The 26,335-nt window shown below is 48.1% G+C and overlaps 1 protein-coding gene across 2 annotated transcripts in view; it reads left to right on the top strand.

The window, feature by feature from the left end:
• Positions 1–814: 814 nt before the first annotated feature.
• The window catches only part of PTPRN (protein tyrosine phosphatase receptor type N), a 282,930-nt gene continuing 257,409 nt past the window's right edge, over positions 815–26,335 (top strand). The window contains exon 1 of one of the 2 annotated variants that reach the window (XM_063933845.1): positions 815–1,100. In XM_063933845.1, coding sequence (XP_063789915.1) covers positions 1,019–1,100 — 82 coding nt within the window. In that variant the 5' untranslated portion in view covers positions 815–1,018. The remainder of the gene's footprint in view (positions 1,101–26,335) is intronic. The other variant, XM_063933846.1, reaches the window with a different exon arrangement.

The following is a 26,335-nucleotide window of genomic DNA, read 5'->3' as shown; positions in this document are numbered from 1 at the left end:
CTGTATATTTTGGCCAAAAATTATGCCTAGCATCTCTATTTTGCTATATGTTATATTGCAAAGTTTATTATAATTATGCTGATTAGCAGTGATTGGTACTATAGAGTGTGCATCTGCATTTTCTTTCTGTGTGGCTTTAAGAGGTTCCAGGATAACAACTTTTTATGGTGGTCCTAGTAGAAGTAAGTGGTTACCAGGCAAAGGAAATAACTTTCATTAGGGATCGCCATTGATGGTGCCATCGGTGGTTAACATTAATGGCATGGAACCATCACTGGTTTGTACCCATCAATTGCTGTGCCCACTGTTGGAAATGTCAGGTGACAGGGCAATCAGTAAAGGGAACGGGGCTCAGTGGCCCACCAGGGGTGAGACTAAGCTCCATACCCTTGGTGCAGAGAAAAAATAAATTGCTGCCTGTCACCCATTATGGTACATTTTCACCATTGTTGGCAAAACCATCAACTATTGGTGGAGAAACACAGATGGCTATTTAACCAGCAATGGTTGTTGCTCATCCCTATCCTATATTTTCTAGACAAAGGAGGTAATTAATGTCCTACATATGATAACATATCTTAGATATCGTTACCAATTCCTAGTCACCATAGTAGATAAAGACTATAACTTCCTGCTCTACCCAACACATATCAGGCACAGAGCAAATTCCTGATTTCACACTTTGCCTGTAACATATATATACAGTATTTGCCTATATTATCTCCCTAGCAGGCCACTAAATGACAAGGAGAGAGTTTAGCAGCGAGTCCCATTCATGGAACCTATAGGCTGTGGGCGGGGTCCGGGGACAGGGGAGGGGCCGGCGGTCGCAGTAGGCTCGGCTGTCACTCTCCAGCTGCTGCCGCTGTCCGTGGTGCTGATCACGGCCGGGGAGGAAAGGTTGCTTTTCCCGGGTATCTGTCTGCCGGGAACCCAGTATGTCGCCAGCCTGAAGCCGGACCGGAGCCCAGGGCGGGGCTCGCACCTCATCTCGTACCCAGCGGCCTCCAGCGCCAGGATGAGTCTCAGAGCGGGGACCGTCCTCTGCCTCCTTCTCCTTACCTGCAGCCACCACAGTGGCTCGGCGGCCCGCAACCACGGTGAGCGCGTTCCTCTGCTTGCATGTATCCCCCAGCTGCTGCAGAACCTCTTTAGGACCCCTCCAACATACTCAGGTTTAATATAATTGATGAGATCATGTCATGGAGCAGAACAGAAACTGTGCATGTCTGTAGGGAGAATAGCGTCCCCTGTCGACCAGATGGAGTCTACCACAGGTCAGAGGCTCTGTACCCCTAAATACTGTATTCTGATGGTTAGCTATTGATTAGGTGTGGAGGTAATATTACAGACACTGCTACTGTTATAATTATTACATTAACGTGGCAAATGATGAGTTATAATAATTTTAACATTACTCAATGTTGGTGTTTTGGGCTTAACCATGGTACATGCATTAAAGTTACAGTGATCGAGAAGAATATATTCTATTTTATTGGAGTATTACCTAATCCTTTATACAATAGTTGTACGACTGATAATTGCAGCCTGGAGGACCTCACTAATATTACACATATTCCCTACTTAGTTCTGTTCTTGTGTTGCTTAGGCATTGAAGTATCTAGTGATGTGTTTCTGCTTGTGGGGGAACCAGGCGGTGTGTGTTTTACAGTCCAGGCATGCTAATCTTGAAAATAAGATTTTTAATTATACTTTCCATTGATGCTGCTATTAGCCATATATAGAGAGAAATAATTAGAAGTTACTATATTTCAAGTCAAAGCAAATGTTAACACTTAGCTACTTTTGACTGTTCACATAAACATATGATGCCATTTTGTAAATTAAATAAATATTGTGAATTGAAGATTGGAGAGTATAATTCGGGGCTGATATATGCAGAGAAACCCATGAAATTACTATATAATTATTTCATGATATAAATGGTGTTTGTTTATAATTGAAATATTATTGCTAAAAAAATTCGTTGAAACTGTGTTTTTTTGGGCAGCTTTTACAGATTGTTTTGAGTCAGAATTCCTCTATGCAAGTGGCAATATACTGTATTTGGTGTTTCATATATTAATGACACAAATGCTTGATTTATATTACACTTTCTATAATAAAGGCATATGTTCTATTCTCAACAAATAATTGTAACATGTGTATTGTGATTTTACTACTGCCACGCATATAAGATTTTAATATGATACAGTGCCGGATTGAGCATAAGTAGAAACACTATACACAGGAATTAGTTGACACTTTAACTGAGCAATACTTCTGTATCTTATTAGTGTTAGTAGTGATGTGCACCGGACATTTTTCGGGTTTTGTGTCTTGGTTTTGGATTCGGTTCCGCGGCCGTGTTTTGGATTCGGACGCGTTTTGGCAAAACCTCCCTGAAATTTTTTTGTCGGATCCGGGTGTGTTTTGGATTCGTTTTTTTTTTACAAAAAACTCTAAAAACAGCTTAAATCATAGAATTTGGGGGTCATTTTGATCCCATAGTATTATTAACCTCAATAACCATAATTTACACTCATTTTCAGTCTATTCTGAACACCTCACAATATTTTTTTTAGTCCTAAAATTTGCACCGAGGTCGCTGGATGGCTAAGCTAAGCGACACAAGTGGCCGACACAAACACCTGGCCCATCTAGGAGTGGCACTGCAGTGTCAGGCAGGATGGCACTTCAAAAAAATTGTCCCCAAACAGCACATGATGCAAAGAAAAAAAGAGGCGCACCAAGGTCGCTGTGTGACTAAGCTAAGCAACACAAGTGGCCGACACAAACACCTGGCCCATCTAGGAGTGGCACTGCAGTGTCAGGCAGGATTGCACTTCAAAAAAATTGTCCCCAAACAACACATGATGCAAAGAAAAAAAGAGGCTCACCAAGGTCGCTGTGTGACTAAGCTAAGCGACCCAAGCGGCCGACACAAACACCTGGCCCATCTAGGAGTGGCACTGCAGTGTCAGACAGGATGGCAAGTTAAAAAAATTGTCCCCAAACAGCACATGATGCAAAGAAAAAAAGAGGCGCAATGAGGTAGCTGTGTGACTAAGCCAAGCGACCCAAGTGGCCAACACAAACACCTGGCCCATCTAGGAGTGGCATTGCAGTGTCAGACAGGATGGCACTTCAAAAAAATAGTCCCCAAACAGCACATGATGCAAAGAAAAATGAAAGAAAAAAGAGGTGCAAGATGGAATTGTCCTTGGGCCCTCCCACCCACCCTTATGTTGTATAAACAGGACATGCACACTTTAACGAACCCATCATTTCAGCGACAGGGTCTGCCACACGACTGTGACTGAAATGACTGGTTGGTTTGGGCCCCCACCAAAAAAAGAAGCAATCAATCTCTCCTTGCACAAACTGGCTCTACAGAGGCAAGATGTCCACCTCATCATCATCCTCCGATTCCTCACCCCTTTCACTGTGTACATCCCCCTCCTCACAGATTATTAATTCGTCCCCACTGGAATCCACCATCTCAGGTCCCTGTGTACTTTGTGGAGGCAATTGCTGCTGGTGAATGTCTCCACGGAGGAATTGATTATAATTCATTTTGATGAACATCATCTTCTCCACATTTTCTGGAAGTAACCTCGTACGCCGATTGCTGACAAGGTGAGTGGCTGCACTAAACACTCTTTCGGAGTACACACTGGAGGGAGGGCAACTTAGGTAGAATAAAGCCAGTTTGTGCAAGGGCCTCCAAATTGCCTCTTTTTCCTGCCAGTATACGTATGGACTGTCTGACGTGCCTACTTGGATGCGGTCACTCATATAATCCTCCACCATTCTTTCAATGGTGAGAGAATCATATGCAGTGACAGTAGACGACATGTCAGTAATCGTTGGCAGGTCCTTCAGTCCGGACCAGATGTCAGCACTCGCTCCAGACTGCCCTGCATCACCGCCAGCGGGTGGGCTCGGAATTCTTAGCCTTTTCCTCGCACCCCCAGTTGCGGGAGAATGTGAAGGAGGAGATGTTGACGGGTCACGTTCCGCTTGACTTGACAATTTTCTCACCAGCAGGTCTTTGAACCTCTGCAGACTTGTGTCTGCCGGAAAGAGAGATACAACGTAGGTTTTAAATCTAGGATCGAGCACGGTGGCCAAAATGTAGTGCTCTGATTTCAACAGATTGACCACCCGTGAATCCTGGTTAAGCGAATTAAGGGCTCCATCCACAAGTCCCACATGCCTAGCGGAATCGCTCTATTTTAGCTCCTCCTTCAATGTCTCCAGCTTCTTCTGCAAAAGCCTGATGAGGGGAATGACCTGACTCAGGCTGGCAGTGTCTGAACTGACTTCACGTGTGGCAAGTTCAAAGGGTTGCAGAACCTTGCACAACGTTGAAATCATTCTCCACTGCGCTTGAGTCAGGTGCATTCCCCCTCCTTTGCCTATATCATGGGCAGATGTATAGGCTTGAATGGCCTTTTGCTGCTCCTCCATCCTCTGAAGCATATAGAGGGTTGAATTCCACCTCGTTACCACCTCTTGCTTCAGATGATGGCAGGGCAGGTTCAGGAATGTTTGGTGGTGCTCCAGTCTTCGGCACGCGGTGGCTGAATGCCGAAAGTGGCCCGCAATTCTTCGGGCCACCGACAGCATCTCTTGCACGCCCCTGTCGTTTTTTAAATAATTCTGCACCCCCAAATTCAATGTATGTGCAAAATATGGGACGTGCTGGAATTTGCCCAGATGTAATGCACGCACAATATTGCTGGCGTTGTCCGATGTCACAAATCCCCAGGAGAGTCCAATTGGGGTAAGCCATTCTGCGATGATCTTCCTCAGTTTCCGTAAGAGGTTGTCAGCTGTGTGCCTATTCTGGAAAGCGGTGATACAAAGCGTAGCCTGCCTAGGAACGAGTTGGCGTTTGCAAGATGCTGCTACTGCTACTGCTGTTCTTGCTGCGGGAGGCAATACATCTACCCAGTGGGCTGTCACAGTCATATAGTCCTGAGTCTGCCCTGCTCCACTTGTCCACATGTCCATGGTTAAGTGGACATTGGGTACAACTGCATTTTTTAGGACACTGGTGACTCTTTTTCTGAGGTCTGTGTACATTTTCGGTATCGCCTGCCTAGAGAAATGGAACCTAGATGGTATTTGGTACCGGGGACACAGTACCTCAATCAAGTCTCTAGTTGCGTCTGAATTAACGGTGGATACCGGAACCACGTTTCTCACCGCCCAGGCTGCCAAGGCCTGAGTTATCTGCTTTGCAGCAGGATGACTGCTGTGATATTTCATCTTCCTCGCAAAGGACTGTTGGACAGTCAATTGCTTACTGGAAGTAGTACAAGTGGTCTTCCGACTTCCCCTCTGGGATGACGATCGACTCCCAGCAGCAACAACAGCAGCGCCAGCAGCAGTAGGCGTTACACTCAAGGATGCATCGGAGGAATCCCAGGCAGGAGAGGACTCGTCAGACTTGACAGTGACATGGCCTGCAGGACTATTGGCTTTCCTGGGTAAGGAGGAAGTTGACACTGAGGGAGTTGGTGGTGTGGTTTGCAGGAGCTTGGTTACAAGAGGAAGGGATTTAGTTGTCAGTGGACTCCTTCCGCTGTCACCCAAAGTTTTTTAACTTGTCACTGACTTCTGATGAATGCGGTCCAGGTGACGTATAAGGGAGGATGTTCCTAGGTGGTTAACGTCCTTACCCCTACTTATTACATCTTGACAAAGGCAACACACGGCTTGACACCTGTTGTCCGCATTTGTGTTGAAATAATTCCACACCGAAGAGCTGATTTTTTTTGTATTTTGACCAGGCATGTCAATGGCCATATTCGTCCCACGGACAACAGGTGTCTCCCCGGGTGCCTGACTTAAACAAACCACCTCACCATCAGAATCCTCCTTGTCAATTTCCTCCCCAGCGCCAGCAACACCCATATCCTCATCCTGGTGTACTTCAACAGTGACATCTTCAATTTGACTATCAGGAACTGGACTGCTGGTGCTCCTTCCAGCACTTGCAGGGGGCGTGCAAATGGTGGAAGGCGCAAGCTCTTCTCGTCCAGTGTTGGGAAGGTCAGGCATTGCAACCGACACAATTGGACTCTCCTTGGGGATTTGTGATTTAGAAGAACGCACAGTTCTTTGCTGTGCTTTTGCCAGCTTAAGTCTTTTAATTTTTCTAGCGAGAGGATGAGTGCTTCCATCCTCATGTGAATCTGAACCACTAGCCATGAACATAGGCCAGGTCCTCAGCCGTTCCTTGCCACTCTGTGTCGTAAATGGCATATTGGCAAGTTTACGCTTCTCCTCAGACGATTTTAATTTAGATTTTTGGGTCATCATTTTACTGAACTTTTGCTTTTTGGATTTTACACGCTCTCTACTATGACATTGGGACTTGGCTTTGGCAGACGACGTTGATGGCATTTCATCGTCTCTGCCATGACTAGTGGCAGCAGATTCAGCACTAGGTGGAAGTGGATCTTGATCTTTCCCTATTTTACCCTCCACATTTTTGTTCTCCATTTTTTAATGTGTGGAATTATATGCCAGTATCAATAGCAATGGCCTACTACTATATATACTGCGCACAACTGAAATGCACCACAGGTATAGAATGTAGATGGATAGTATACTTGACGACACAGAGGTAGGTACAGCAGTGGCCTTCCGTACCGTACTGCTATATATACTGGTGGTCACTGCGTCAGCAAACTGCAAAACTAAAATGCACCACAGGTATAGAATGTAGATGGATAGTATACTTGACGACACAGAGGTAGGTACAGCAGTGGCCTTCCGTACCGTACTGCTATATATACTGGTGGTCACTGTGTCAGCAAACTGCACAACTGAAATGCACCACAGGTATAGAATCTAGATGGATAGTATACTTGACGACACAGAGGTAGGTACAGCAGTGGCCTTCCGTACCGTACTGCTATATATACTGGTGGTCACTGTGTCAGCAAACTGCACAACTGAAATGCACCACAGGTATAGAATCTAGATGGATAGTATACTTGACGACACAGAGGTAGGTACAGCAGTGGCCTTCCGTACCGTACTGCTATATATACTGGTGGTCACTGTGTCAGCAAACTGCAAAACTAAAATGCACCACAGGTATAGAATGTAGATGGATAGTATACTTGACGACACAGAGGTAGGTACAGCAGTGGCCTTCCGTACCGTACTGCTATATATACTGGTGGTCACTGTGTCAGCAAACTGCAAAACTAAAATGCACCACAGGTATAGAATGTAGATGGATAGTATACTTGACGACACAGAGGTAGGTACAGCAGTGGCCTTCCGTACCGTACTGCTATATATACTGGTGGTCACTGTGTCAGCAAACTGCAGAACTAAAATGCACCACAGGTATAGAATGTAGATGGATAGTATACTTGATGACACAGAGGTAGGTACAGCAGTGGCCTACTGTACCGTAATGCTATATATTATATACTGGTGGTCAGCAAACTGTGCAAAACTGAAATGCACCACAGGTATGGATGGATAGTATACTTGACGACACAGAGGTAGGTACAGCAGTGGCCTTCTGTACCGTACTCCTATATATTATATATACTGGTGGTCAGCAAAATTATGCACTGTACTCCTACTATATACTGTCTACAATGCAGCACAGATATGGAGTGTTTTTCAGGCAGACAACGTATACTGGTGGTCACTGGTCAGCAAAACTCTGCACTGTACTCCTCCTATATAATATTATACTGGTGGTCCCCAGTCCACACAATAAAGCAGCACACTGAGCACAGATATGGAGTGTTTTTCAGGCAGACAACGTATACTGGCAGGGTCGGACTGGCCCACAGGGTTACCAGGGAAACCACCGGTAGGCCCCACTGCCTGAGGGCCCACTCCTTCCTCTAGGGATCAGCTTCCAGACTGTGTACTTGTATTATACATGGTAGATATGTTGCATTACACTGCACTAAACTATTGTGTATTTCAAGCCTCTGTGGAGGCTGGCACACCCCTTTTGTAGGCTGGCCACACCCATAAGTATGGGCCCCTATAACTGCATTCCCCCGGTGGGCCCTTCATGTCCCAGTCCGACACTGTATACTGGTGGTCACTGTCAGCAAAACTCTGCACTGTACTCCTGCTATATAATACAGCTGCTCCCCAGTCCCCACAATTAAGCAGTGTGAGCACAGATATATGCAGCACACTGAGCACAGATAAGGAGCGTTTTTTTCATGCAGAGAACGGATAAAACTGGTGGTCACTGATCAGCAAAACTCTGCACTGTACTCCTCCTATATTAATATACAGCTGCTCCCCAGTCCCTACAATTAAGCAATAAGTAAAGCAAGCACAAATATTTGCACCAACAATACACGGAGAGGACGCCAGCCACGTCCTCTCCCTAACATTTCCAATGCACGAGTGAAAATGGCGGCGACGCGCGGCTGCTTATATAGAATCCGAATCTCGCGAGAATCCGACAGCGGGATGATGACGTTCGGGCGCGCTCGGGTTAACCGAGCCATACGGGAGAATCCGAGTATGCCTCGGACCCGTGTAAAAAGGGTGAAGTTCGGGGGGGTTCGGTTTCCGAGAAACCGAACCCGCTCATCACTAGTTAGTACTGTATCTGATTTAGCAATAATCACTTCTGGTTCTGTGATCTGGAATTGGCAGGTGGTTCTGCGGTAGTATTGGTGAGGACCATGTAATATTTGTACAGGAAGAGAACAAATCAGATGTCTATGTCCAAAGATTAGTGATCTTGCCCCAGCATATTGCTTTCTCATTCTCCCTTACCCTCTCTCTCAACCTTTGCAGCATTTTACCATGATTTTATCATGCCTACCAATACAGGACCTGTTATTTAGCTTAGTTAAACCCATGAGACCAACATATACACCAAGCAGAAAGTTTTGTTAGAAAATACATGTGAATGGTCAGGAAGTAAAGGGTCTAGTTGTACCCAGTTTTTATTCTAGCTATAGCTGTAAATGAACGACTGTTAAAAATAATGATCATTCATCCTTGTGGCAGCTGGAGGAATCATTCATGCACAAGCATTGAAAGATTTTCCACCTGCAGATTAATTTCATTTATTCATTTGTATATACAGATGTGTCCTCATACAGCTAACCTCAATACGCCACACAGGGTGAGAAGCCTGGCGCGAGTGAGCCCCCATGTCCCATGCAACTCTTCTAGCGTCGGGCATTTGTTTTTATGAAAATGCTTCATAGTTGCAATGTGATGAGACTAGGACACAACAGGAGACTGCTGATTAATTTGCTATGTGACACTTGCTTATTGTGTGAGTGATTGAGTCTGTATATGGAGCAGAATGGAACTTGTATTGAAAAAAAGCTGCGGCTGCTTCATTGTAGAACCTCATGTACAGATTCAGAGACTCAGTCGCACACAGTTATACAAGTGTTGCATATCAAATTAATCTACACAGTCTGTTTGTGCGTCCTACCCACATTGCTTTGCAACTAAGATGCATTTTCAGCAAACAAACACAAAAAAAAATACTCCCGACGCTAGCAGAGTCTCATGGGACCTGGCATGCCGAGAGGACTGTTTGGCGTGACTGCAGCAATGATGTATGAGGAGAGGACACATCTGTATGCGCCCTCACGGTCTCTGAAATACATTTCTTAACGGTGTAAGCCTCGGTCTGTGCTTTCTGTCTTTGTGTCATGAGGCAGCTTTATTGCTTTTTCCTGCATTGGATTATGACACATTGTAGCCACAGATAAGGTTTTTGTCTTATCACTGGACAATAAAAAGAAACTATTTACTATCACTCCTCATAGCTTGTAATAGAGGTATGCCACTATTTCTTATGGTAATTGGCCTTTAAAGGCAATGGTCCGGATTCAGAGTTACATGCAAATTACGTCTACTTTCCATGCATGGAAATAAATGCGGACATCCACCTGTATTCAGATTCGTCAGCATGTATGTAACCACAACAACCTGTCAACCTGCCCGTGAAAGTAATACCCCTTTTACACCGCCTGAAATATCTCGGGATTTTGCACAGGAGTGCGCAAAATCCCGGGACTGTAGGCGGTGTAAAAGGGTCCTTCTCCTAAATCCCGGGTCCATTTTCCCGGGAATACAACCTGGCTTGCAAGCAGGGTTGTACACGGGTAAGACCCAGGGAAGGAGGCGGTGTAAATGGGTAAGCCGGTTCATCCACCCCGGCACCCATTTACAGCATGCCAGACTTCCCGTACCACAGTGTCCGGCGGGCAGGAGGCTGAGGGTAACGGCGCATGCTGTCTATGCAGACAGCAGGAATATGCCGGATCGGCACTGCGATATAAAAGGGGGGAGTCCCAGGTCTGAACCGACTTGGAACCGTGTTCAAAGTCCTCGGTCAGACCCGGGAATTTGGAGTAAAAGGGGTATTACCATCGCTATCAGCACGCATGTGCACTAGCACTATCCTAGGTACTCTGCATAGACACAACTGTAATTAGCCCGGAAGTCCGCCTGCACCCCCACAGCACACTTATCCTATGTGCAAACACCTTGTTGCTGCCCTGTGAAGATGCACTGAGATACCTATAACTCTTAATTGCTGAAAATTGGGTCTGTAGGCTCTGACACGTATGCAGCTGCTAAAAAGCATATGACCTGGCGACAGACCAGGGTTACATGCTAGCATGAATCAGGCTCACTGTTTCTATTCGTTAGTAGACTGTGGTTGTTCAACCATTGTTGCATCTACTCATAAGAATACATGCAGTTGTGTTGAGAAATGATTATCTTTGCTGATTGACACCTAACGTACATGGGGTAATTCAGTTAGACCAGATAATTTAACGGGGGCGAAAATGGGGGTAGCTTCACAAATTTTAGATTCAGGCTATTCAGTTAGAGACCATTAAATTATCTAGTTTCGAGTGTTAACACATAGAATCTGTGATAAGTTCACAGACCTATGTGTTATCACTGCTGGACTTGCCAAAACAGGCTACTTAACAAGGTTTTTTTTCGGAGCCTGCTGAGGTCTAAAAAAAAATCCCAATAAGTGTCACCAGCGGTATACTAAACATTTACAGAAACAAATATTTAAAGTATGTGCCATGATTTAAGGTAAAGCTTGGTATTACACTAGTGCACATGAAACCACTGTTAGTGCAATAACTTCCTATATGTTCCCCTTTAGTAACCCCAAATTAATGCAAACACTGATAATTAAATTAACAGAACTATTCCAAAAAAGTGTTAATATTGCATAGCAGTATTTAATAAAGTTCAATTTATGCATGTAAATTCATTTAAAAGAATATTAAGCACAATACATATATCATGAAACCAGCCCAAAGCCTGCTTAAGTCCATTAAAACAATAAACTTCACCAAGTTAATATTAATTATAATATGTAAACAAATTTTAAGGGGTATAATTATTAATAAGTGTGATCTGCCCCCAATGATAAGGAATCTTTATTCTTTTGAATGTATTATTACTGAGTTGCAGTTGCCGGGACAGGGGCTCAGATGAGAGTATATCCCGGTGATCAGTAGAAATAAAGTGATTGTATCCGTGCTCAGCAGTGCAGCTCCTGCATCTTTGGATTCCTGCCCCCAAACGATGACAGGCTGTGGCTTAGGTGGCACTGTGTGCAACAATGCGAGACCCGTTCTGCACATGCACTGAACAGATCCTGGTCATACGCGGGATCAGTTTGTATTACCGACGGTCGGGATGCCAGCCGTTAGTGTAGAGAAAGCATCATCCTGGCGGTCAGTATTCTGGCAGTGAGGCGAGTGCACACTGAGGTTCTATTACCACTCTATGGGTGTCATGGAAATCCACGAGGGGGAATATCCCCTATGAGCCGGGATTACAGCTGGCGGCATTGCCGGCATTTGCAAATTCCGGCATCGGTCTCCTGACCCGTGGGATCCCGACTGCTAGCAATTTAACTGCATCCCGCACAAGCAGGTGCCCCAGAATCCGAGATGTACGCAAACCAGAACTAAAAGAACCACAGCAGCTTCTTGCATGTGATATATTTGAACAGGTGTGGTATGGCTGACCGCCGGTCAGAATACCGACTCCGGGATCCCGGCAGCATATCGACACCGGGATCCCGATGGGGGGGGCGAGTGCAGCACGGGTTCTATTCCCACTCTATGGGGGAGCGCTGTCCATACCCCCACAAAGACAAAAATGGGGACATGGCTCATAATCGTGGCATTTGCCACAAGGCCACACCCCCTGCTGCTAGGCCATGCCCCCTAATTTTGTCCGGACACGAGTGTCCATCTTCCATGCAAGACAAAGTTTGGAGGTATGCTTTGACATCTACAAAAGATTGTACAGGAAAATGTATTGCCATAAAATGTAAAAATTGCCAACATACCATACACCACAGGCAGTACCAAGGAATGGCTCAGACCATGACCTTTCTAAGCGAGTCGCGGTCCTGCTACTGCTCTTTTAAGCAATAAGAGGCATATTGCGAAAGCTGGGGCCAAAAACTGTCAAACATCTTCTTCTGTAACCTCACATTCAACTCCTTCTCGCTCTGAGACTAGATGTGTCAACTTAAAAACAGGAAAATCAATGCACAAAAAGAAGAACACTTAGGTTCAGTGGCGTAAGTTCGTCCTAGACGCCCGGAGGCAATATAAATACAGGTGCCCCCCTATATAGAGGCAAAAAAATTTTTTTATATATATATATATATATATATATATATATATATATATATATATATATATATATACATACACACACACCACACCAATATTGATCCTGCAGGCTATATATATATTTATATATATATATATATCCTGCCATTCTTTGCAAGCATAATGGCGTATGCATGAAGAAATTTCCAAAGGACAGCTCTTGCGGTGAGAGCTATTCTTTGCCATGATACAGTAGAACTTCCCGGTGTATGATCCGGAGTCCTATCTGTGCATGCGTGGGCTGATGCGCCCCACTAGGGGGTGCTGGGAGGGGTCCAATGGGTAATGTGATAGAAGCCCATCTAAAGATGGTGTTGCCCACCGCATCCAAGCCCTGGGGTCTAGGCTTGGTGGATAAGTAGTAAGCCGCCAAACCTCTGAAAACTGCATTTTTGGAGGTTTGGCTGCATTTTTAACCTTGTGCCAATGATACATCCCTGCAGACCAGTGCCAGTTTGGGGTCCACATGGGCCTGGAGCTGAAAGTGAGTCTATTATGTGACCGATACTGCGGGAGGGGAGGCAATCATTTTGCTGGCTGTCGGGATTCCTAGCGGTCAGGATACCGACACCAGAATACCGTCTCACAGGTCTTATTCCCATTCGTGGGTGTCCACAACACCAATAGAGTGGGATGGGAACCACCGAGACCACTGCGTTGCGAGCGCAACAAGCAAGGGCCTTCATTGCGCACGCCCCCTGCCAGAATTCTGACGGACGGGATGCTGCTGTCAGGATGCTGACAGACGGCATCCCGTCTGTCGGTAAAACATATGTATTCCCTGCGGGAGGACAATTAATTATGGGAGGAAGATGGGGAGGGATGGTCGCGGGCGGGCAGAAGGACTTGGCAAATGGGGGGGGGGGGGGGGCAGATGGAGTAACAGAGGTCTGGAGGACGGGATGAGGCAGAATGGGGGTCATTGTATATATGACAAAAATGCAGATTCATTAAACGGGCATTGAAACGTTGCACTACTTCAATTGGTGTCAGTGTGCAAATCATTGGAGTGCCGCACCACCTCTATTTTGCTAAACTACTTTGCTGTGAGGGCACCCAATGTATTAGTCTATTATGTGGCTGTGCCAGACCCCTACCTCAATCTATATATACAAACATACATACAGTATACTGGCAGTGCACTTATGCAGGGAGAAAGGGAGCATAGATGGATACCTTGTGTAGTGAAAGAAGGCTCTTCTCTCCTCCCCAATTACCAGAGGCAGAGCGCAATAAGAAGTGTAATCCAAGGCAAGCGTGGTACCAGCTCTTAAACACCGCCTCGCACGTGTGTCCATCCATCCCGTCCCCCCCTTCCCCACAGCAGCGGGGCAACGGTAGCAGCAGCTCCTCTCCTACCTCCCACAGCAGGCGCGCACCAGCGTACTCTCCTGGGGTTTGCGCTGTAGTGGCGGCTTACAGGAATGAGTCAGTTCAGTGACGTAACTAGAAATTTTTCTCCCCCAAGCCAAAAAATTATTCGCCCCCCCCCCCTCCATAATTGGCAGTATAGAGTGTGTGGCTTCATTGGGATGGGCATGGCTTACCATAAAGGGGTGTAACATTGCAGGAAAAGACTGCGTTATACCCCAGTTTTCCAACCTGCACGCCCAGGCGGGAAAGAAAATTAATCCTGATTCATGCCCCTTACATTATTTGTAATTTTTCCTCCTTATAGTAATGCCCAGTATACATTATGCCACATACTGCAGTGGCCCTTAGACATTATGCCACACACAATAATGCACATGACACAATATGAACACACCATAATGCCCCCGACACATTATGCCACACACCGTAATGCCCCCGACACATTATGACAGGAATCGTAATGCCCGTTATACATTATGCTACACACTGCAATGCCCCTGATACATTATACCACACACCGTAATGCCTGTGACACATTATGACAGGAATCACAATGCCCGTTATACATTATGCTACACACTGCAATGCCCTTGATACATTATAGCACATACAATGTCTTTGACACAGTATAACACACACCACAATGAGCCTGAGACATTATACCACATATCACAATGCCCGCGATATAGTATACCATACACCGTAATGCCCGACACATTATGACACACACCGCAATGTCCGTGATACATTATGCCACACACCGTAATGCCCATTATACATTAAGTTCTACAGTAAGGCTTCTAATTACTTTTAAATTACCTGCTCGTTGCCAGGGGTTTCATGCTCTTGGTTCCATGCACGGTGCCAGGGGTTTTCATGCTCAGGTTGTCATGCTCGTTGCCAGGGGTTTCATGCACTGGGTGTCATGTTCGTTGCCAGCGGTTTCATGCTCTTGGTTCCATGCACGGTGCCAGGGGTTTTCATGCTCAGGGTGTCATGCTCGTTGCCAGGGGTTTCATGCACTGGGTGTCATGCTCGTTGCCAGCGGTTCCATGCACGGTGCCAGGGGTTTCATGCTCAGGGTGTCATGCTCGTTGCCAGGGGGTTCATGCACTGGGTGTCATGCTCATTGCTAGGGGGTAGTGCGTGTTGCTAGGGCCGTGCTCCCAGTGCCACATATGCCCCCAGTGCCAGATATTCCCCCACAGTGTCAGGTATATGCCTCCAGTGCCAGGTACATGCCCCCAGTGCCAAATATACCCCCCCAGTGCCACATATGCCCCCTCAGTGCCTGCTCCCCCCCGTGCCAAATATTCCACCACAGTGCCACATATGCCCCCTCAGTGCCTACTCCCCCACAGTGCCAAATATTCCACCACAGTGCCACCTATGCCCCCTCAGTGCCAGCTATATGCCCCCAGTGCCAGATATTTCTCCACAGTGCCAGGCATATGCCCCCAATGCCAGATATTCCCCCACAGTGCCAGGTGTATGCCCCCAGTGCCAGATATTCCCCCCACAGTGCCGGGTATATGCCCCCAGTGCCAGATATTCCCCCACAGGGCCAGGTATATGCGCCCAGTGCCAGGTATATGCCCCCAGTGCCAGATATTCCCCCACAGGGCCAGGTATATGCCCCCAGTGCCAGATATTCCCCCACAGGGCCAGGTATATGCGCCCAGTGCCAGGTATATGCCCCCAGTGCCAGATCTTCCCCCATATGCCCCCTGTGCCAGATCTTCCCCCACTGTGCCAGGTATATGCCCCCAGTGCCAAATATACCCCCCTCCCCAGTGCCACATATGCCCCCCGCCCCAGTGCCAGGTCTCCTCCCCCAGTGCCAGGTATATGCCCCCCAGTGCCAGGTCTTCCCCCACAGTGCCAGGTATATGCCCCCAGTGCCAAATATACCCCCCTCCCCAGTGCCACATATGCCCCCCGTCCCAGTGCCAGGTCTTCCCCCCCAGTGCCAGGTATATGCCCCCCAGTGCCAGGTATATGCCCCACAGTGCCAGGTATATGCCCCCCAGTGCCAGGTCTTCCCCCCCAGTGCCAGGTCTTCCCCCACAGTGCCATGTATATGCCCCCCAGTGCCAGGTCTCCCCCCCCCCCCCCCCAGTGCCAGATATATGCCCCCCAGTGCCAGGTATATGCCCCCCAGTGCCAGGTCTTCCCCCCCCAGTGCCAGGTATATGCCCCACAGTGCCAGGTATATACCCCACAGTGCCAGGTATATACCCCACAGTGCCAGGTATATGCCCCCCAGTGCCAGGTCTTCCCCCCCAGTGCCAGGTATATGCCCCCAAGTGCCATGTATATGCCCCCCAGTGCCAGGTCTCCTCCCCCCCCAGTGCCAGGTATATGCCCCCCAGTACCAGGTATATGCCCCCAGTGCCTGCTCCCACCTTGTGTTGGAGGGACATGGAGCGCATCGCGCGTCTCCTGTGTCCCTCCCTGGCTCTCTCCCCCGGCCGGTCTAATACAGGAAGTGCCGGTTCGTGAGCCAATCAGAGCTCACGAATGGCACTTCCTTAGACCGGCCGGGAGAGAGCCAGGGAGGGACACAGGAGACGCGCGATGCGCTCCATGTCCCTCCAACACAGCAGGGAGGGAGACATCAGATTGACATGCGGGCGCTCGTCCGCATGTCAATCTGTGTAATGTCAGAGGCGCCACTGCGAGGCGCCCTCTGCGGGTCAGGAGCCCGGCGGCAGCCGACTCCGCTGCCTCCCGGACTTCCGCCCCTGCTTAGGTTGAAGAACAAACTGTATGTTCACAAACTTCACAAATCCCTGATGAGAGTCTAAAGGCCCATATAGACGGGCCGATGCAGGAGAGATGTGTGCTGAGCGAACCGCTCAGCACACATCTCTCCCGCCGCTCAGCACAGCGCGATCTGTGCTGAGCGTGCGGGGGAGAGACAGGGGGGCCGCTCACTTCACCCAGCGGGTGAAGTGAGCGACCCGCTAGATTGGCCTGCATACAGGCCAATCTAGCACCAGCGATAGCGATGCGCGGGGCTGCGCATCGCTATCGCTGTTAGGGCTACACACGGAGCGATCTTGCTGAAAATCTAAGCAATCTAGTCAGATTGCTTAGATTATCGCTCCGTGTGTACCCCCCTTAAGGGTGTCCTCTGTCCACATGTGCTATGTCTGAGTCTGACATTTCTGATTCTGACACTGTAATTGAAAATAAGCCTCCTTCCACCATTTCTGAACCCTCTGTAAAAGTGAAGATGAGTAGTAGCAAAAGTAAGGATGGTGATGGTTTAAAGTCAGACATGAAAATTGGGAATGCTACTGTGGCAGTGCAGCAGGATGAGGGGCAAATTTGTGTATCTAATTCTCATACGTATGTTGATGATGCAGTGGGGGAGAGCGGGAACTATTTTCCCAGGCATGTTGGAGAGGCACGGCAGGGGCCTGGGTCTGTCAGCTTGCAGCACTGCAGCCTCTCTTCCCAACTCAGCACACACAGGGGGGTTAGCGATCACACTGATCATGTACACCCCCACACCCTGGATCTGCCCCTGACTGAGGGACGCATGGCGCCCCCTGTGCAGGTTGGCGCTGCTCCATAGCACATAAACAATAGATTTTTTCTAGCTTTTATAAATGGGGTGTGATCACACGTCCACAATTAGGCCATGCCTCCTACATTACCAGGGCTTGGACAGGCTGTCTACGACCATGTGAACAAGAAGAGTTGATAAAAATCAGGAGGAGGATGTTGTTTGTGCCAAAGCAAATTAGTAACCAGTGGCAGCAGTTCTTGCGAGCGATGATAAGAAGTAGGACATTGTCATGTCTTGGCATAGGACCAAAAACCCACCTCATGCAGAATCATTTTTACTCAGATTCTAGCAACATTTGTCAAGGCATCTGTACCATTTGTGAGACCAAAGTAAGTGGTAGGTTAACCATCCTTGTTACATAATTTGCAGCAAGTTCATACAAATCATTTATTAAAATTCGAAACATCCTGTAATATGATAACAATCAGTCCAGCATCAGCTACCAGCAGTTTGGATCAACACATGCAATCACATCTTCCAACACCCTCATCATCAACCTTCTACTCATTAATGATCGAAGGTAGTCCTGCTATATCCTATTTGCATAGGCTAACCGATTCCTCTTCTATCCAGAACTCTCAAGAAGAACCCTTCCGCACTAGGGTGGTCATTCCGAGTTGTTCGCTCGTTGCCGATTTTCGCTATGCTGCGATTTGTTGCTAATTGCGCATGCGCAAGGCACGCAGGGCACATGCGCTTAGTTATTTTACTAAAAACTTAGCAGTTTGGGCGTGGCCTGGACGGGCATGGAGTAGCACTTGCATCGTGCAGCTCTCCAGCCACTTAATCCTGCAGCTATATCCTGTACTCCCCCCCTGGGTCTAACACTGGGGCCATCGGTGTTTGAGCACCCCCTGCCCCCCCTGGACCGGGTTTGAGTATCCTGCCGCTGTCTCCGGAGGTCCGGGAGCCCTGTGTACCAGTGGGCCCTGATCTGTGCTGGGCCGGAGTGGGGGACTGCTGCCTCGTGCTTTGTCCGGAAGTTCGGCTCCTGTTCCCCGCCGCCCCCCCCGCTGCGGCCAGCCAGAGCACCTGGACGACGAGAGTGCCGGGCTCTCCTCTGCCGCCCCGTCAGCCTCCTGTGGTATCCGGGGGGAGTCCTGTGTGGGGCTCCCTGCATCATCTCATCTGCCGCGGACTTGCGCTGCCCGGAACACCGGAAGTGCGGCACCCGCTGTCCGCCGCCGCCCGCTGCAGCCGGCTGGGGCACACATACACGGCCCGCGGGACTGCACTGTTTGTCCCTCTACTCGTGGGTGAAGCCTGGAGGGGAGTGTGGCCATCCTGCATATTGCTGGCTGCCTACCTTGGCGGCCATTTTCTGGATCCCTGCTGCTGTATGTCCCCTTCCACATTGGGACCCAGGTACAAGTGGTGCACTTTCTATACCGTGCGGGGGATTAACCCTTGGAGCCTCAACTGTGCTGGCTGGGTGGCTATTGGGCTGCATATAACCTTTCCCCCCTCCTGTTTTAATCCTCTGGCTCACTGTCCCTGCCCTCATTATCGGTGGCGCGAGCTTCCCTACTGTACCTGGAGGTTGGTGCTGGAGGATTGATCCTCTGCGTCCCACGGCTCTGTTTGGGGGTGACAGTCCCTGCATCCCTGCTGCATTAGGCGGACATTTTGCATTATAACTGGAGACTTTGGCCCTGCTGTCTATCTATACACATCTATATATTTTCTCGCACCCGCTGGCCGGTCTGTGGGGTGTTGGGGTGGGCGCCCCCCTTTGCCTGTATTTGCTTTGATATATCCCGCTGACCGGAGGGTACGACACCGTGTTGTCCAAAATGGTGAAGGGTCGCCAGACTGGCGCGGTGGCGGGAGCGATGGAAAGTTTGTTCGTGACCATGGCCCTCAGCAACGAAGGGGGGAAACTGCAAGATCTGAGGCATCGCCCCCATCTCCTGCATATAGTTCCGCCTCTTCTGACCCTCCGGATGCCGCACTGCAGAGAGTTTTGGATGCGGTGACTGCCAGCGAGGCGCGTCTGGCTGATAAAATCGGGCAAGTGCAGTCTGATCTCTCCATTATTCATCAGGACCTTCAGCGGGTGAGAGAGAGAGTGGGAGAAGCGGAGACCCGTATATCCAATGTTGAAGATTCTGTCGGCCCGCTGGGTCGTCGCACTGATGCTTTGGAATCTCAGATGACTGATGTGCGCAAAAAGCTGACGGATATGGAGGGGCGTCTGCGGTGCAATAACGTCCGTTTCAGAGAAGGAAGAGGGCTCAGCTCCCGAAGAGTTTCTCGTAAAATGGCTCCGGGATGCCTTTGGATCTGAGGAATTTTCGCCTTACTTCACTGTTGAACGGGCCCATAGAGTTCCGATGCGCACGCTGCCTCCGGGGGCTCCACCCCACACCTTTATTGCTAATTTCCTCCACTTCCATGACCGGGACACAGTTTTGAGGCTGGCTCGTACCAGGGGCCCTTTAAAATGGAATGGGTCGTCTATATCGGTATTTCCGGATTTTGCGGTGTATGTACAAAAAGATAGGGCTCAGTTCCTACCTGTTAAGAGGAGGCTCCCTGAACTTGACCTACCATATGCCATGCTCTTTCCATCTAGGCTGCGGGTGGTGGCTGATGGGGAAACAAAGTTTTTCACAACTCCTCGTGAGGCCATGGTGTGGCTGGACAGACGATTCCCGGCGAGGCGTGCCCTTGCAGGTCCGTGAATCTCCGGCTGACTCTGGAAGCTTACTTTCTCCTGTTTTTTTTTGTTTTTCTTGTTACTCATCCTGTTTGTTTTGTTTATATGTGCTATTTACTGCGAGGCAATAGGATGCGGAAATGTTTGATTGTTGTGATTGTTCACTTTATCCCCCGCTATTCTGCTCTCGCGGTTTAGACAGGTTATATGATTATTCACTTGTCTGCTCGGATATCTCTGGTATGCTTTTGATTTTTTTATTTCTGGTTTTGTTTTTGTTTTGCTTTTTCTTCTCCCTTTTGGGGGGTGGGGGGGGGTGTATATTTGGCCTGATATGTTTGGTTCTCTGATATCCGTGTATGTTTCATTTTGGGTATTGGCTAGACCTAGGGGGTGGATCTCTATGATCTCCCCTCAATTTTTTCAGGGGGGGGGGGGGGGTAGTGGTTGGTTGGTTTTTTTTTTCCCGATAGTCATTAAATTCTTGGCCCCGATTAAGGAGTGTTTGCACTAGTTAATGGTGCTACAAAGTTTTGTTTATTTTTATTTTTAGGTTTTTGCACTCAGTTTTGGGATCCAAGTATGCTGCATGTTGGGGGTGGTATACAGGGAGGGGGGTGGGGGACGGTTTTAGGTTGTATTTACTTTTTGTGTGGAAATGTATGTTGTAAATGTACATGGTTTGCTGCTGTGCTATTTAAGCAATGGTGTCCGGTTACTGAATTTATGCATGGCGGAATTGGCTGGCCGCGGGGTGTTGCACTTATTGTATTTTTGCTGTACTATGGCGGGGCTTAAAGTGTTATCGTGGAATGTGAGAGGGCTCAATGATAAAGTTAAGAGGTCCCTCGTACTCCGACAGATTAAACATTATGCCACTGATATTGTCTGCCTTATGGAAACGCACTTGGTGGGGAGTAAAATTCTCTCATTGAAAAGACCATGGGTGGGATGGGCGTACCACTCCATGCATACTTCGGCCTCCCGTGGAGTTTCAGTCCTTATTAGGTGGACCGTCCCCTTCGTGCTGGAATCTAACGGATCCCTGGGGGAGATATGTGTTTTTGAAATGTAGACTATTTTATGTCCCTGTCCTCCTTCTAGCTGTTTACGTGCCCCCTCCCTATTCTCCTGATGTTCTTAAGAAGGTTACTGGGTTCATGGCCTCATCCCCCGGGATATCTGTTATTTGCCTTGGGGATTTCAATAATGTGCTAGATGTGGCGAAGGACAGGCTCTCTATATCTTCATCTGCTGCGTGTCCTGGGAGATCCACTTTTGCAAATGTGGTGTCGGGGTTGGGCCTGGTCGATCCGCGGAGATTGAGACACCCGTCTCTTAAACAATACTCCTGTTTCTCTCACTCTCATTCTTCGTTCTCCAGGATTGACCTGGCCCTCCTCTCGAGCGACATGGTTCCCCGGGTTGGTAGTATCAGATATGAGACTAGGGGTATATCAGATCATTCCCCTTTGACCTTTACTTTAGACTTTAACTGTTCTAGGGGCCAAGCTGTATGGAAATTTAACCCATTTTGGCTTGTTCACATGGGGGACGGCTCTGACCTGGTGGCTGCATGGCGTGAGTTCTTTGAATTGAATAGTGCCGACCAAGCTATCTCTAATTTATGGGACACGTTTAAGGCCTTTCTGCGGGGTAGTTTGATTAAATGGGTGTCTAGTTTGAAGTCCTTCTATAGGCGACGGGAGGCTGAGTTGGAGGCCCAGAGTGTCGCTGCAGAATTACAATACTTACAAGATTCTTTTAACAGTTCTAAGCTAGCCTGGTTATCGTCTCAGAGGGAATGTTGAGATTACCTAATGGAAAAGACTCAGCATAGACTCCTTTTCTCATCTCATACCTTTTACGCTACTGGGGATAGGCCGGGGACGTACCTGGCCTCTTTGGCCCGGGGTGATAGACCTACTAGTGTTGTGGTTGAGATTGTGAACTCTGACGGTGTTTCCCTGACTCAGACTCCACAAATGGCGGCTGAATTTGTATCCTATTATAGCCGCTTGTATGAATCCAAACTAGATTGCACCTCGCAACTGAACGATTATTTAGACGGTGTTTGTTTCCCCACCTTATCCAGTGAGGCTTGTGACCTCTTTGAGGCGCCTATCTCCTCCGATGAAATTATGGCAGCTGTTAGGGCCTCCCCTAGTGGCAAAGCCTCGGGCTTGGATGGCATACCTTCTGAGGTCTATAAGCAACACCTGGATTTCTTTGTCCCGCGCCTACTTGAGTTGTATGGCCAGATCTTTGCACAGGAGAAGATTTTTAAACAAATAAATGTATTGCTTTCCTCCCTGGTGTGGGCTAGTAAGCGGGCACGTTTGAGACTGGATACCCTGACCAGGTCACGGGAAATGGGAGGTTTGGCTCTCCCCAACTTCCGTTTCTATTATTATGCGGCGCAGCTGACGCATATCTGGGAGTGGGTTAACGACCTCGATGCCCTGGCTTTGCACTCGCTGATGCTACACCATGATTACGCTGGGGGCTCCCCATTACAGCTACTTCTTTGCGGTAGCGTCAAAATGTCCACATTGCCACTTATTAAGCAATCCCTCCTAATATGGAAATTGTTGCACTCTGTGATGCGTGGTCATGGTGTTGATCCTGATACCCCACTGGATAATGCTTACGGGTTGCCGGAACTGTGTCATCTTCAGGTCCGAGAGGTTTGGGGTAACTGGGGAGTGTACTCTTTAGGCCATTTATATAGTGATGGGACCCTTAACTCGATCCAACAACTTCAACAGGCGCATAACATCCACTCAGGGTTCTTCTTTCGATTCCTTCAGCTGAGACACGCTTTGGCTGCCCAGTTCCCAAATGGCCCTCCAGTCCTCGCTGACTCCCCGGTCAAATTTAAGTTGCAGACGCTGGACTCGGGACATCTAGTTTCTAGGATATATGGTCGTATTCTCCAGATGCATCATACTGACCCTCTCACTGCCCATCGGGGTAGGTGGGAGTCAGATGTGGGTACGCTATCAGATGATGCATGGAATACTGCTATGGGAGCCCATCGGATCTCCACTTCCTCTGTTAGATACCAGCAAATACAATTATATATTCTGCATAGAGTGTATATGACCCCGGTGAGATTAGCACATATTGGGGGGTCTCATAGCTCACGGTGCCCTAAGTGTGGAGCCATGGATGCCGACTTCTGGCTTCTACTTTGGTTGTGCCCTGGCGTGTCTCTGTTCTGGACGGCTGTTATACGTACCTTGGGTGATACAGGTATTCCCTCCTCCGTATGGTCGCCTGCGCTGTGTACACTGCTGATTGTGGATGAGGAAGCTTCAGATCCGCCTAGCAGGCGATATGTCATTAATTTATGTGCCTTGGCTAGGGTTTGTATTGCCCGGCTGTGGCTGGCTGGTGAGGCCCCCCGCACCTAAGGCTTGGATATCCCTGGTCAACGAAACTATTGCACATGAAAAATTAGTGTTCCTGGCTAGGAAGGTGGAGAGGAAATGGTTTACAATATGGGGCAGGTGGATGGACTCTAAATATTTCAAGGATAAATAAAGACTAGATTTGTATTTCTCTCCTTGTTTTATTCTGGGATGTTTTTGGAGGTGGGTACCCCCGCGGCCGGCCTTGCTTTGCTATGTTGTATTTCGATATACTGTGCTTATTCTGCTATGCCTATGCTTATATTGGAAGTGATATGTTTGGGTTGTGTTAATCCCAGACGCCGATGCTTTGCGATTGTGTGATTTATGAGACATTATATCTGTTGGATGTACTATATGCCTTATACATGTACAGCTGTTTATGTGCACATTGTGTATGTGTGTAGTTTTAAGTTTGTTTTTTGTGTAAATTGTTGACGCAAAATCGGAAAACTTCAATAAAAATTATTGAATTTTAAAAAAAAACTTAGCAGTTTTGCTGGTGTTCGAACGACGATTTTCAGTTGCACTGCTGATCGGTGAATGATTGACAGGAAAGGGGCGTTTCTGGGTGGTAACTGAGCGTTTTCCGGGAGTGTGCTAAAAAACGCAGGCATGTCAGGGAAAAACGCGGGAGTGTCTGGAGAAACGGGGGAGTGGCTGGCCGAACGCAGGGCGTGTTTGTGACGTCAAACCAGGAACTAAACGGACTGAGCTGATCGCAGTCTAGGAGTAGGTCTGGAGCTACTCAGAAACTGCAAGGAATTATTTAGTAGCAATTCTGCTAATCTTTCGTTCGCTATTCTGCTAAGCTAAGATACACTCCCTGAGGGCAGCGGCCTAGCGTGTGCAATGCTGCTAAAAGCAGCTAGCGAGCGAACAACTCGGAATGAGGGCCTAGGGCCGCTGCTGCTGCGGGTGATTCTTCATCCCAGAAATAAGAAGACTAGTAGTTTCAAACAACAATTGAATGTGAAACAAGCATTTGCAATAGGAACCAAGCGTAACAGCCGCCATCTTGTTGCACGGCAGATCACTGCATCTGGTTTTAGACAATTAGTAGAAGTCCCAGAGGCGGATTTAGATCTCATGGGGCCCTATGGAAGACACCGATTTGGCTCCCCCCTTCCTCAAACAGTCCATAACACTATATTTTCATTCCTGATTTATTCCCCTTACATTATTTGTCATTTTTCCTCCTTATATTCTACTTTTTAAAACTTTAAACATTACTGGCATCACAAACATTAAAAAGGTACATAAAAACACAGTGCAAACATAATATTTAATTATCACCACACAGCAGGAGCCGAAATTCACATTATGCCACATAATATGAGCCAAAATTCACATTACACCACATGGTATGAGTAAAAATGCATATTATGCACCACAGTATGAGCCGAAATATACATTACGCCACACAGTATGAGCCGAAATTCATATAACGCCATACGGTATGAGTAGAAATGCATATTATGTACCACAGTATCAGCCGAAATATACATTATACCATAGGTTCTCGAACTCGGTCCTCAGGAGCCCACACAGTGCATGTTTTGCAGGTCTCCTCACAGAATCACAAGTGAAATAATTAGCTCCACCTGTGGGCCTTTTAAAATGTGTCAGTGAGTAATTAATACACCTGTGCCCCTGCTGGGTTACCTGAAAAACATGCACTGTGTGGGCTCCTGAGGACCGAGTTTGAGAACCTATGCATTATACCATACAGTATGAACTGAAAATTCACATTACGCCACACAGTATTTGCTGAAATTCACAATACGCCACATGATATGAGTCAAAATGCATATTATGCCACACACTATGAGCCGAAATATACATTACGCCACACAGTATGAGCCGAAATTCATATAACACCATACGGTATGAGTAAAAATGCGTAATATGCACCACAGTATGAACTGAAATATACATTATGCCACACAGTCCACCTTCCTACAACACCCATGCCCCCCCCCCACTTCCCCCTCCCCCCACACGCTGATTGTTGGCCTCACCGGGCTCACCCTCACCTCCAGCAGTACTGGCAGTGGCAGGCACACTGGCAGTCTCACCCCCTGCCCGATTGCGCCCCCTCCCAACTGGCAGTCACCCCCGCGGCCCCCATCAAGAAGCAGAAAGGATGAGGATTGCCCCATTAGCTTCATCCTTCCCCGCCGCCGCACACACTTTAAAGGCAGCCCGGGCCCCGGCCGCAGCCGCGATACTCACTGATCACTGACAGCTCTCCTCCTTCAATCCTCCGACGTGACCAAGCTCTCTCCTATTGCTCGGCAGCAGCTTTCCTATGGCTGGGCAGCGGCTCTCCTCTCTCCTCCCGCAGCCTGCTCCGTCTCCAGGTCTCCGTGCTGCAGTGCTGATGGTCAGTCACTGGGAGGAGAGAAGGAGGGGGTACACTGTGGGCGTGAGCTGGCTCTGGTCCCAGCGGCAGCTGTCCAATCAGCGTGCGCTGACAGCCTACTGGGGCCGGGCTGGCTCAGAATGATGCGTGTAAAAAAAAAATCTACTCTGCAGCGCCACTACTTATGGCAATCCGTGGCCGCGGCCGGGCCCCCTGAGACTCATGGGGCCCCGTCCCTGAGAG

The sequence above is a fragment of the Pseudophryne corroboree genome, chromosome 7 (genome assembly GCF_028390025.1).
Source record: "Pseudophryne corroboree isolate aPseCor3 chromosome 7, aPseCor3.hap2, whole genome shotgun sequence".
In the NCBI taxonomy this organism is placed as follows: Eukaryota; Metazoa; Chordata; class Amphibia; order Anura; family Myobatrachidae; genus Pseudophryne; species Pseudophryne corroboree.
The sequence above is the reverse complement of the archived record's forward strand: the minus strand, read 5'-3'. Positions and strand labels throughout refer to the sequence as shown.